Here is a 13223-nt window from a genome sequence, read left to right as displayed (position 1 = left end):
TGGTGTCTCAAGTGCCCTGTGGTGGGTACCAGCCACCATGGTCTTGGAAAGGGTGGCAAGAGCTGAATCATCTATGACATCATTCATATTGATGCAGCTACAGGTGTGGAGAATGGGTATGACACTCATCAGGGATTCTCAAGAGAGGAAGATGGGGCGGGGGGGGGAACTCGCCCATTATAACAGGATGGGCATGGCCTATAAAATAGCACATTTATACTAGGATTAGCAGTCTAGAAGTGATTTTTTTTTTTTTTTTTTTTTTTTTAAAATCAAAGCTCATTTAAGAAAAGCAGCACTGGAAAGTTTTATAGTTACATTGAAAGTATTTCATCTACAAGAATTAGAACATTTACACAAAACCTGCTTCTCTCCTCTACAGGCTCACCTATTCCTATGACATCTGCTACTGCTTTGCTTAACACATCACTATAGATTACATGATTTCAACAATGAAGGTGGAAGACAAACTTCACATGCCAGTAGGCTGACACAGATTCCATTTAAGTCATGAACAACCTACATTGGCTATACACAGCATAGCATGTAACAGTAGCTAAATAGCAGCTGGTTAGAAACCAAACAAAACTTCACAACTAGCTCACTACATCAGGACCAAGAAATTATTAGATCTTAAATAACTTGAGCTGGTGAATCACACAAGTTTAATGGACATGTAAAAAAATTAACCAAATTTATGTCAGGTTCACATATTACACAGTTACATTATGGAGCAAGTTCTGTTTGACAAACAGCAGTGCAAGTCCAAAAAAACTTAACAAGTTATTCCAGTTAATACAAAACTTAAGTATATATTAACATGAATTAGAAATACTTGTGTATACTTCAGTAAACAGAGCATAAACTCTAGAGCATCAAGAACCCTACAGAACTAAGCCCAGGTACTTGCACACAGATACAAGAATTACAAATTTAGACAAGTAATCTGGGATAGCTTTCTTGACCAACAGGCAGGCTTTGTTATCAACTTGATCTGCACTTGCATCCTAGAGTTTTATACAACTTGCAAAGTCAATTTTCAGATTAGCAATTTAATTTCTTTATGCTTTTAGGAAGAACTATGGCAGAATGTAACAGCAATAAAAAATAGTATCAGGAAGTGAGGGTTAACTACTTGTAGTCCTTCACTTGCCTACTGATGCATACAAAACTGGCATCACAATGGTTATTCACTAGCCCTTTTAAGAAGTCTGACATTGAACGCCACCTCTAGGCTGATGCTCATCATCTTCATAGGCTTCTCTATTATAGCAATGTCGTCTTTCTTGAGTTAGATCAAAGTCCATTAAATCCACTTGTTCCATTTCCTCAGTTTCTTCTACTTCCTGCCTTGCAGGTAGCAGTTTTTCCAGCAAGGACAACTTATCTGAGGAGAGGAAGCCACTCCCTGGGAAGTTCACCTGAAATCAAGAGCTGCAGTTACTGAAGTTGGCTCGAACTAGCCTTTCTCTATCTCACTACAGGTCAATTATCTGCCAGCATCAGCTTTATCATTACAGAAGACTTGAAAACCCACTGCTAAATAAATAGTTAAGTCACTTGCTAGTCTTTCACATCTGCCTAAAGTGCATTTCTACTAAATTTGGCAAACTTCATTGTCGGCTAGTTCAGTGTTTGTTCTGCCCCAGGCTGCCATTTAGAAAGGTCTAAAAAAGAAATACCCAGCTAAAGCCAGAGTAGGGGGACACACCAATTGGAGACTAGTCTGATTCTCCCCTAACACTACAAAAGAGCTGCTGTTGCCACCAGTACTAATGAAATTCTCTCCAGTGATTAAAATTAGTGATTCTTAACTGATCTCCTTGCTCTAACACAAGGTCAGTTATATTTTGGTCCATGTTGAAGGCCAAAAACATGTCAAACATGAAAAAACACAAGATATCCAAACAAGTTCTTTCAGTATTTAGTGTATTTGCAGTACAGAGCTGTTAGGAAGTATCTGCTTCTTTTTAATCTATAGCCTTATGCATCATGTTAGGTTTTATGACCACATTGCAAGAAACATGCTAAACGAGACACTTGATAATCAGTGTCTCTTCTTATTTGAGTTAATGCTTAAGGTTGAAGTTCTGGATGTTCAGTGTTGAACTCTACCATGCAAGTTAATCCACTTACCTTAAACTCTATGATCAGACATCCTTTTTCATATGGTCTACGGTATATTGGCATGCCTTCATTCATCACACACTTAATATCCCCATGTTTGACAGTCTGGCCTTAAATAAATAAATAATAAAAAGCAAGAAATTCAGGCAGGCACAACAAGCAATTTTAGTTTCAACTCCTTTCAGTATGCATTTGTACAGCCTTCTAAGTTGTGTTTCAACAACTATACTGATATCCAGTAGTCTAATAGGGACCTGCTGCCTGATGGCTTTTGTGTAGGAGAACAGGTAGACACCTGTTATATTCTGCTGTTTTGTTATGCTTCTCCAAGGGAGCATACTTATGAACAAGTGCTCCATCAGTTCCAAGCCTGAAAAATTGGTCTTCAGAAACCTCGAGTATCCTCAGGATATTAGTACATCCATGAAGTAAGGTTTGTTACTGTATCATCCAAAGAAACAGGTAGCTATTGCTGACCACTGACCAAAACCTTTATTTGTTTAAAGTTCTGTGCTGTAAAGACTTGGGGGGGAACACCACAAAACTCACAACCAGCACATCTCTTATGAAATATTTTAAGGTCAATTCTTTCTGCTACCCTATACTAATTGCTTGCTTTTCAGCTTGCATTTGCTGGATTCACTGATATTTAGCAGGAAGCAAACCAACACTTACCAGGATGAGAAGTAATAATTATAGTTCTATTATCCAGTGTTGTGACAGGTTTTTGAAATCCACATAGTGCTTCAACCAGCTGTATATCCGTGCACATAACAAGGTCTTCACCTCGTCTAAAGGCAGAGCCAAGCAACAATAGTCAGGGGAGGGGGGGTTGGGGGAAAGAGTAAAATGACCATGCCTAACTCAGCTATTAAATTTAGTATTAAGATCCCAGCCCCCCCAGGGGGGAGGGCAGGGAAGGGTTTCATTTCACTACTCCTTCCCCCTTTCGGGAAAGGGTTTGTCTCAGTCTCCAAATCTCTGCCACTAGGACAATTAATTCCTTCTTTAACATAGTCCAACTTGGACAAAAACTTGCATAATACTGTTGTAAAGGTACACAACCCATTGAGTAAGTTAAAGGTAAATATGGTAGGACAACACCGTATGTTAGCACATTCATGTAAAGAAACAAGAAGCAGCAACACTTTTCAACACTTTTTTTAATCAGTTCGGTTTTTTCTTCTCCAAAATCATTTTTAGCTCTGATATGTACTGGATGACACTATGACTCTGTACCCTCTTCTTCCTTCTACTTAACTACATCTTTGGGGGAAACCACATGACTGCCCCAGAATACACTCAGCCTCCAGCCCTTAACTGCACCTGCAGCTTAGAAAGTCCTTGTGGTATCCTTGATTTTTTGTTTTTTACTCTCCCCTCTCCTCCCTCCCTTTCATGAAATCCATTGAGGGCTATCAATCACCCACAGCATCTTATGCCAAAGAATTCCATGTCAGCATACAAAGCAACACTTCTGGTTCTGAACCTCCCTCCTGTTGGTAACAGTAACTACAGCATCTCAAGTGATAGTAAGAGACAGCCAATAGTTGCTCCCACTCACATTCCTCCTCTTCCTTCCTTCCCTCTTTCCTACATGGAAGAATCTACTTTAATCATTCCCCACATAGAAGCCATTCTATCTTTTCTTCATTACCTTTCTCTAAGATTCTCCAGTTCTACTGTATCTTTGCAATGGAAAACCAGCATTATACACAGTATTTAAGATACAGACACACCATTAGTTTATATATAGACAGCAATTGTTTTTATTTTCTATTTTTTTTCTTCTAGGAATACCTAAAATTCTACTTGATTCTCAGTATTGAGATGATCTACTCATAGATCTGTTACAGCCAATATTTTGGTACTGCTGAGATCCCACCATTGTCTAAGTATTAAAGTTTACACACTTCAGTAGATGAGGGGAGAGCAGTGGATGTTGCCTACCTTGACTTCAGCAAGGCTTTTGACACTGTCTCCCATAGCATCCTCAGAGGAAAGTTCAGGAAGTGAGGGCTAGATGAGTGGACAGTGAGGTGGCATGAGAACTGGCTGGATGACAGAGCTCAGAGGGTTGTGGTCAGTGGTACAGTCTAGTTGGAGGCCTGTAGCTAGTGGTGTCCCCCAGGGGTCAGTACTGGGTCCAATATTGTTTAACCTAATCATCAGTGACTTGGATGAAGGGACAGAGTGCACTCTCAGCAAGTTTGCTGATGATACTAAACTGGGGGGAGTGGCTGAGACACCAGAAGACTGTGCTGCCCTTCAGAGGGACCTGGACAGGCTGGAGAGCTGGGCAGAGAGGAACCTCATGAAGTTCCACAAAGGCAAGTGCAAGGTCCTGCACCTGGGGAGGAATGACCCCAGGCACCAGTACAGGCTGGGGGTTGACCTGCTGGAAAGCAGCTCTGCAGAGAAGGACCTGGGAGTGCTGGTGGACAACAAGTTAAGCATGAGCCAGCAGTGTGCTCTTGTGGCCAAGAAGGCCAATGGGATCCTGGGCTGCATTAGGCAGAGTGTTGCAGCAGCAGGTCGAGGGAGGTGATCCTGCCCCTCTACTCAGCCCTGCTGAGGCCTCACCTGGAGTCCTGTGTCCAGTGCTGGGCTCCCCAGTACAAGAGAGACATGGCACTACTGGAGAGAGTCCAGAGGAGGGCTATGAAGATGATGAGTGGACTGGAGCATCTCTCCTATGAAGAAAGGCTGAGAGAGCTGGGCCTGTTCAGCCTGGAGAAGAGAAGGCTGAGGGGGGAATCTGATCAATGTGTACAAGTATCTGAAGGGAGGGTGTCAAGGGGATGGGGCCAGACTCTTCTCCGTGGTGCCCAGTGACAGGACAAGAGGCAACGGGCAGAAACTGAACCACAGGAAGTTCCATCTGAACCTGAGAAAAAAAACTTCTTTCCTGTGAGGGTGACAGAGCCCTGGAACAGGTTGCCCAGAGAGGTAGTGGAGTCTCCTTCCCTGGAGATATTCAAAACCCGTCTGGATGTGATCCTGGGCAATGTGTTCTAGATGACTCTGCTTGAGCAGGGAGGTTGGACTAGATGATCTCCAGAGGTCCCTTCCAACCTCAACTATTCTGTGATTCATTTTACATTCAATACTGAACTTTATCATTTTTGTTGCATTTTATCATGCAATCATTCTGCAACTCTACAGGGTAGTGAAGATGGGGGTTGATTAGGGTTCTGTATCATCAGCAAACTACCACCTCGCAGTGTAAGATGAGGTTAAAAGGAGTTGCACTGGGGACCTTTAGGACTCAGTTGGGGGATCCCATCACATTTCTATATCAGAGGAAATTATATTCTTACCTGGTTTCCTACTTTTTAGCCAGTCATTTATCCATATAACATTCCCTTCCACTCGTCAGCAGTTTAGTATATTCAAAAAACCTTTTGCTGAAGAACTTCATTCCATTGAATTGCTAAAATGTTATTGAATCTCCTGGAGCTCCCTAGTCTGCCATAAACACCACTAAAAGTGTAAAAGCGTGAGCATTTCTGCCTAAAATAAATAAATAAAAATCTTAGTTTGCAACCCTTGAGCCAAAGAGCTAATTATTCTGAATAGCACAAAGGTTACTGCAGATAAAGTAGATGCAGTAAGTTTTATTGAGTTGGAAAACAAACCACAAAGCTCAAAACTAAACTTTCATTTCAGGACAAGTCAGAAACAACTCAGTTCAGTTTAAAAACACAGAAATTTTAACATGGAGATGGAGAGAGCCTGAAGTTTCTTCAAGGGGTGCTTAAAAACACTCAAGCCTATGTTGCAAGCAAGGGGGCCTTTTAAGCCCAGCTGGATAAATTATCATAGAATCACAGAATAGGTGAGGTTTGGAAGGGACTTCTAGAGGTCTCTAGTCCAACCCTCCTGCTCAAAGCAAGATTATCTAGGTCCAGTCAGGTTTTGCATATCTCCAAGGATGGAGACTCCATAACCTTTCCAGGCAACCTGCTCCAGTGTCTGACCACCCTCACAGTAAAAAAAAAAACAAACAAACAAACAAAAATACCTTATTTTTTTTTAAATGTTCAAGTGGAATTTCCTGTATTTCAATTTGTGCCTATTGCCTCTCTCTCTCTCTCAGACACACACATGCATCTCAGAGGCTTTGCAACACTTTTTAGTGAAGATGGCTGAAGTATTCCCATGTGGACTACAGTAAACAAGGATAAAGAGCAAGAAGTTAATTAACCGGTTGACCTTGAAGGCTGAAGTCCAAGTGGAGATTTGCCAATACTAAAGTCAAGGTCTTAAGCCTTAAAATTCAAGCCTTAATATATGCAAGAAGCTTAGCTGAACATGATTAAGTGCAAGGGTAGCAATGAAATTGCTAGAAGTCAACTGTCTCAGCCACAAAAATTATTCCCAGCAGAAATAGGGAAGTATCTGTGCCACTGAACAAGATGATAACTGAATAGAATTGGAATTTTGCTATGTTAAATGAGAACTTAAGTAAAACTCCCTCTTCAACACTAGAAGAGCTTGATTTGCAAAATGGAAGGAATGCAATTGCTTATAGATACTGTAGGATAAATATTAAGGAAGAGAGTTGTACACATTTAAGAGCAACATTGATGCAGACAGGCAGGTACAAGTTAGCTGCAAGAAGTTAAGCTTGATGATCTCTAAATACTTTCAAGCTAAACAACATTCTCAAAGAACCTTCTGAATGGAATCATAAGAACAAAATAAGACTTGGGTTTATGAACAATGTCAAGCCAGAGGCTTGAAACTGTCATAAGGTAGTAACTGGAACAATACCAGCTAAACAAGGAAATATATTCGGTAACAACCAGCTAGGTTTTAAGACAGGACTGAAAGAAGCCTGTCAGGGAATCATCTCTCTCCTGTGTCTCAGCTGCCTCCTTCATGGTCTCCTATGCTCCTGCTGAAGATCTGGTAGTAAGGAAGTTTAAACAGGTGAAGGCAACTCTGGGTCATTTTGAAAATAGCTTCTAGATGAAACCAAGATGTATCCAGTTAAGTCAGAACTTAAAGAAATTACCTTAAGTCAGCACAAGTGGCGTCTGCATGTGCTGGGATGTTCAGGAGTTTAGTTTGAGGGCAACTCAAATCTGTTAAAAGGACTTGGCTCCCCCACCCACCCTACTTTAAAAGGTGTATGGAAAGAGACTTGTTTGGAAAGTTTTAGACTCTAAAAGGAGAGGAGGAAAATTCCACCTGCCCCAGAAATAGCATGACCTCAGCATAACCCCACAGAACTATTGATATCAAAGAATGTCTAAGGACATTGGCGCTGAAGCCAATGCAGAGGGATAGACATCAGTACTCCAGTACAGTCAGGACTTCAAGTCCTAGGTAACATAGCACATGCATGGGCCAGACAGACCCTTTGACACAACTGATTCAGCACCTGGTTTCACTGGAAGCTGGGTGAGAAAGTTACTCATCACTAGCCTGTCAAAATCGATCCTCCCTGTTAAAGAGACTAAAGCCTTCCCAAATCCATTGTTCCCCTCATAAACGCTCTGACCAGGAATTAGTTGCACTCGGTACCTACTGCTCATCTCCTAGAGGTAGCCAGAGTAATGCTTTTACCAGAAAAAAAAGCTACTACACGACAGACTCATTCTACAAAGTAACTTGAAATAATAGGCTTTTAACACAAAGCAGCATTGTTAGGCAATATGAGGTACTTCACTAACACAGCGAACACTACCCAGTTCAGTTTCACTTCCACAATCAGTCCTCTCCACTCCTCACCTCATGTTGCCTAATGCATTCAGGCAAGGCGACCACAAAGGAGGCAGATCACCTTGATATTACGCATATAGGTGCGTCCAGGTGCTTCCTGACCATAAGGCTGCTATAAACAGGATCACTGAGAAAAAGCACAAGTACTGAAGTTTGGCTTCAAGGCAGAAGAAACTACATAACAAGCAGTTGCCTGTGCTAGAAGATCTGTGTTTGATATTGGAACTGTCACAGGAGTAGGAAAGAACAAGGAATTAGCAAGGCACCAACTGCTACAGATACTCGTAGCTATTAATAAACAATTTCGTTCCAACATTGGAAGTCCTTAGAATTCAAGTTTGTGAATTCCCAATATTCCTAACTCCCTTTGGTTCATCTTCCTTCCCCTCCCACTCCTAGAGAGCTCAGAGTAAACACACACATACACTCTCCAAACAACCCAAAACCAAACCACACAACCACAGACCTTGTACCTTCAGAGCACCAATTGCTTTGACTAGTTGTACCAGTACTTCTATAAATATGTAAATATCTGACTGCCCAAACCAACTCACAAGTGTGCTCTAGCCATAACAATATTTCCAATTACTAAGAAAGCCAGTGGTAGCAGAGGAAGTTTGGGGGCAAGCATCTCAGAAGTATACATGAATGACTCATGGAGTTTTACCTTGTAAATGTAGGGTGGTCTTTTTGATCCAAGACAATAATTATGTCCCCTGGTTCTAGTCCTGGCTCTTGGTCACCTTCACCATGGAACGTTATTTTCTGACCATCCTTCATTCCTATTGCAGAGACCACATATTTCAGCTTTTTTTTTTTTTTTTTTTTTTTTATATAAAGTGTAACAATGTGAAATATTTCAATAGGCACTAGCTTGTACTAGGATACTACTGAACCTTGAGACTGCAACATTAGGACCTTTACTTGAAGCATTACATATCTTACTAACTCACGTTTCCAAAACGGGTTAGTACTGCCAACTTGAGCTATGTTTCATGATCATGAAACCCCATTCTAGTTGAAATTAGTTACCTGCCAAGATAAAAATCCTTGAGGGAAATATTATCAAGATAGCTTCCATCATATGCACAACCATTATAGAAGGGGCATAGAAGCAACACCGCACACAAAGCTTGTTTTAAGAAGCTGATAAGTCTTCTCTTAAGTCTGTGGCAGAACTAATTGTGAAACATGATCTCAATGCCTTCAGTTTATGAAGTGCTCTTTCTAGGAGTGCAATTGTCACTCAAGAAAGTGACTTCACCTACAGGAGAGCCATTGCACTTAATTCTAGTTGCCTCTCACTACCTGGTAGAAAACCAGGGTGACTGCAATCGTCAAAATTTAGCTCTTTTCAATAACTTCCATGTTTAAAAACATCAGTGATATACTCTTGCCAAGTTTCAAGTTTGGTGTTACTGTAATATTCCTCCTCTTAAAAATGAGACATTACATAAAGCATGCTTAAGTATAGATGTAGAACAGTTACTGATTACTGTTAGGTACAAGTCTGTCATGAGTCATATGCTTTTCAATGTGTTTTATCTTTCAAATCCAACTCCTCCAAAGACTGCTCCCACCTACTTTTGAGCAACCTATTCTGAAGAAAAGCGTTTGTTGCTGAATAGCCTTCCATTCTCTTATCATTGTGAGGATTTATGCACTGAATTATATTTTGCCAGACTTAAAGGACACAGACCAGAACATCTGCACTAAGCAACACCATCAGGGTGACATAGCAAAGTGAATTCTGAGCATTATAGGCTTAGCACTGTCTTCACACCTGATTACTTTAGGAGACCTGGTCCCTCTTCACTGTGAAATGCAGAAGTGAACAGATTCTGTAGGGTCTCCCAAAAAAGCCAAGAGAGTAGTTAAACTAGCTTAATAAGCTAAGTGATGTATTTGCTTATCAGTCCAATTAGCTGGTCAGCATTTTGGCTTATGAACTTGCTCTTATGCAGATTAGTTCACTGCTTGCATCATTACTGGTTTTGAGATTAACACTTAGTAATGTGTATAGTAAGTGGGCACTAATACGCAAGTAATCATCCTTGCTTAAAGGCAAGTCTACTTTTTAAGGAGTATGAACAGGCTATTGTACTGAATGCATATCCAGCAGTGTTACTCATTCTAACAAGTGATCAACACCATGCATTTGTTGAAGCTTCCATTTTAGTGCTGCAAAAAACAAAGAACAAAAAAACCCAATGACAATCTATTCAAATATAATACTCCAAGTTAGTAAGATCCCCTTACCTTTGTCAATGTGAACTTCTAGGATCTTCTTCTCTCTAACAATTTTTCTGCCAGTGCAGCTCTTGCACCGATCCTTGGGGCTGATACGCTCCCCATGCCCCTGACACTCCATACACATGGACTGGATCTGTTGCACCATTCCTGGACCAATCTGGTGAATTCTGATTTGCATGCCTGTGCCTCTGCAATTAGGACAGCATTCTACCGCACCCTTCTTACCCCCACGACCTGATGACAGAGAAAGTATTAAACAATTATATTTCCAGAGTAAACTGGAAGGTCAAAATACATTTGGAGCTTCAGAAATAATTAATGTCTAGTTTTAGTGTTGAAGTTACCTTCACATTTGTCACAGATCACATTCTTTTGCAAGGCCAGTTTTCTCGTTGCACCATTATACATATCTTCTAAGCTTACTGACAACTGATGAACAACATTTTTGCCTGTAAGGGAAGGGGGGGGAGAGTACACGTACTCAAATTTGATAGCTTGGACCCAAAATTTTAAGTTTCCCATGACACCATGTTCAAATCACATTAGAATAAGTTTTAACACCTCTTCCCATTTATCTACTGTTTGCTGCTATCAATAGCCTTTTCCTATTTCATTTTACAGTTGCATAACAATTCACATTGCTTTCTTGGTAACCTTTTTCAGAAGAAGCCAGAAGACTTCTCCATGAAAGTATAAGCAACAATGATAAGAACAAAATATATGGAGATTTAGGTTTAAGATTTTAACTTCATCTAAAGTGAGCAAATAGACAGGTATGCTTGGATAACTACAGAAAAGTAGGAGATAATGCCTATAGCCAGTGAAATACTACCCCCTTCTCTCACTAGGAAATTTCCCCAAACAGTTGGATAATTGGACTTTTACAAGCAGGAACTGTTTTTGCCAAGTAAAGTTTAATCAAATCCATGGTAAAACTAACAAGTTCTTGCTTATTTAAAGTGTTTCGCTACATGAAGTCATATGACATTTTGATACAAGACCTTCTTGTCTTCCCTTTACCACTACTGCATCTGAACTAAGAAATGATATAGTTGGCACTACTCTTCATTTTAAAACTGTGTTTAATATTGACATCTTTGCTAATACTATTAGTCTGAACTTCAATTTGGATTGGCATTTTACCTTTACTGCAATTTTAGCCCAACTCTACTGGACAGCACAGAAGAACAAAGAGATCTCATAGATCAAGACCGCTTTACTTTATTTATATGCTGTTACTTTTAACTAAGGTCTTTCAGCTAAAAGTCACTTAAAAATTCACATTTTGACAGTACACTTGTGTTATACTTAGTTACCAAGTATCTTAAGATACCATCCCATTCTTGCTCTATTTTATTAAAAGCTGGGCTTATCCTTAGATAAAGGCTTCCTAAATGCAGAGTCTGGCTAGGTATTAAATTAACATAAGACAGCTCACAGATGAAAACTACCAGTATATGAACCAAATACCCTTTTCATTACACAGGCACCCCTTTCCCTACTGATTTTGTACTTTAAAGGCTAACAACAGTTTTATTTGGTTTCCAGAATACAACCATAAAATCATTTTAATGGCCTTGATACAGTCTTGCAGCCACAGTATTCACCCCAAGCACTTCAGTACTCTCTTGATTATATTGGTTACACTATAAAGTCTAGGGCAGCATCAGAAGTAAGCACATTACCTCGTCTCTCCCTCTGCATCCTCCCACCACCTCCAAAGAACATATCAAATATGTCCATGGGTGACCCAAAACTACTACTGGAGCCACCCTCTTTGATTGCCTGCTCGCCACCTTTATCATACAGGTCTCTCTTCTTCTGGTCAGACAGTATCTCGTAGGCTTGGGAGATCTGCTTGAACTATGAAAGATGCACATTAAGCCTCAGACCCCAAACCTTAGGCAGCAGCTCCCCTGGCAACAACCCCCCCCCCCAACCTAACAACCCTCCCTCAAGTGCCCGCTCCTCAACCCCTCTCCCCATCAGGTCTAGCCATAGCTCCTCTCCCCACCAGGGGCTCTCATTCCTACCAGCCTCCCCCACAGGGTCCCTCAATCTACCATCAGACCCCTCTCCACTCCAACTAGACCCCAGGCAAGAGAGCACTCTCTTCCCACCCCCCCCCCCAAGTAGGGTCCCCCCAAACCAGACCATCCCCTCCCCCCAAAGCAGCAACAACATCTGGAAAGGTCCCTCTCCCTAATCTCCCCATCCAAGCCCCTCACTCCAGTCAGCCCCCAGGCAAAACCCCCTGCAGGGGTGCCCCTCCCCAACCCCTCAGCTTCAGTTCAGCTTCCACTCTCCCAACACTAACCTTCTCACCCTCATTGGGGTTCTTATCGGGGTGGTATTTCAGTGCCAGCTTACGGTATGCCTTCTTCAGCTCCTCAGCAGAGACATTAGGCTTCACTCCCAGCACATCATAGTACATAGTCTCCTTCACCATGGCGACAAACCTATAAGGACACAAAGCTATTAACCCCAACGCGCAAGCACACCAACTCCCTCATCCAAAGAATAAATCAGACTACACCACAGAAGATCTAAACCTTATAACTCTACTTACAACTGACAACCTTTCTGGAAAATTCCAAACTACTCTCCACATACGGGGAATTTTGAGCCGGAAAAAAATCCAACCCCGGAAGCCTCACCCTCTTAGTTGTCCGGAGTAGGGGGAGGGAATCAAAGAGAGGAGACACAGTAACAGCCCGTGAGTCAGCCATGTTACTACTACCTCATTAGACTACAGTTCCCGGCAAGCACTGTGGTCCAGTCAGAACTGCAACTGCCAGAACACACCAATCCCCAGCCGCGTCCTGGGCCGCTCGCAACCCTGTGAATGGTCCCTAGGATATTCGCGGACTATAGCTCTCAGCATAGACCGGGAGCAGCCTTGTCGCAACGCCCGCTTAGTCCACATGTCAGTGGCTCATTTCCAGTGCGTGGTAGTAGTTCAGTTCTGATTCCTTCTAGTAAGTGATCTTTTCTGCTGGTTTGCAGATTCAGCGAATGGATGCCAACATTGGGCTTTAAGGTAAGACTGTAAGTTAAATAAACCAGCTTTAGGTATAGTAGTGATGGGTAATGAAAACCTTCCTCTTTAATGT

General features: G+C 41.5%; 1 protein-coding gene across 2 annotated transcripts; it reads right to left on the bottom strand.

Moving 5' to 3' along the window:
* Nucleotides 1-648: 648 nt before the first annotated feature.
* On the bottom strand, nt 649-12857 carry LOC104148735 (dnaJ homolog subfamily A member 1). Of its 2 annotated transcripts, none has more exons than XM_068925388.1 (9): nt 12768-12857; nt 12428-12569; nt 11796-11973; nt 10455-10559; nt 10117-10344; nt 8525-8639; nt 2803-2918; nt 2137-2237; nt 649-1421 (listed from the first exon to the last, which is right to left on the bottom strand). In XM_068925388.1, exons 2-9 carry the CDS (start codon nt 12557-12559, stop codon nt 1203-1205), a joined length of 1194 nt encoding a protein of 397 aa, XP_068781489.1. In that variant the 5' UTR covers nt 12560-12569; nt 12768-12857; the 3' UTR covers nt 649-1202. The 2 variants fall into 2 exon arrangements, with proteins under 2 accessions (XP_068781489.1, XP_068781488.1); XM_068925387.1 differs by having other exon boundaries at nt 12680-12853.
* Between the last annotated feature and the right edge of the window lie 366 nt (nt 12858-13223).

Source organism: Struthio camelus, chromosome W (genome assembly GCF_040807025.1).
Source record: "Struthio camelus isolate bStrCam1 chromosome W, bStrCam1.hap1, whole genome shotgun sequence".
In the NCBI taxonomy this organism is placed as follows: domain Eukaryota; kingdom Metazoa; phylum Chordata; class Aves; order Struthioniformes; family Struthionidae; genus Struthio; species Struthio camelus.
This window is presented reverse-complemented; position numbering and strand designations above follow the sequence as displayed.

Coding starts and splice junctions, on each gene's coding strand:
- LOC104148735 (XM_068925388.1), bottom strand. CDS start 12,559: ATGGTGAAGGAGACTATGTACTATGATGTGCTGGGAGTGAAGCCTAAT. Junction 10,560..11,795: donor GATGCAGAGGGAGAGACGAG/GTAATGTGCTTA, acceptor CTTCCCTTACAG/GCAAAAATGTTGTTCATCAG. Junction 10,345..10,454: donor GATCTGTGACAAATGTGAAG/GTAACTTCAACA, acceptor CTCTGTCATCAG/GTCGTGGGGGTAAGAAGGGT.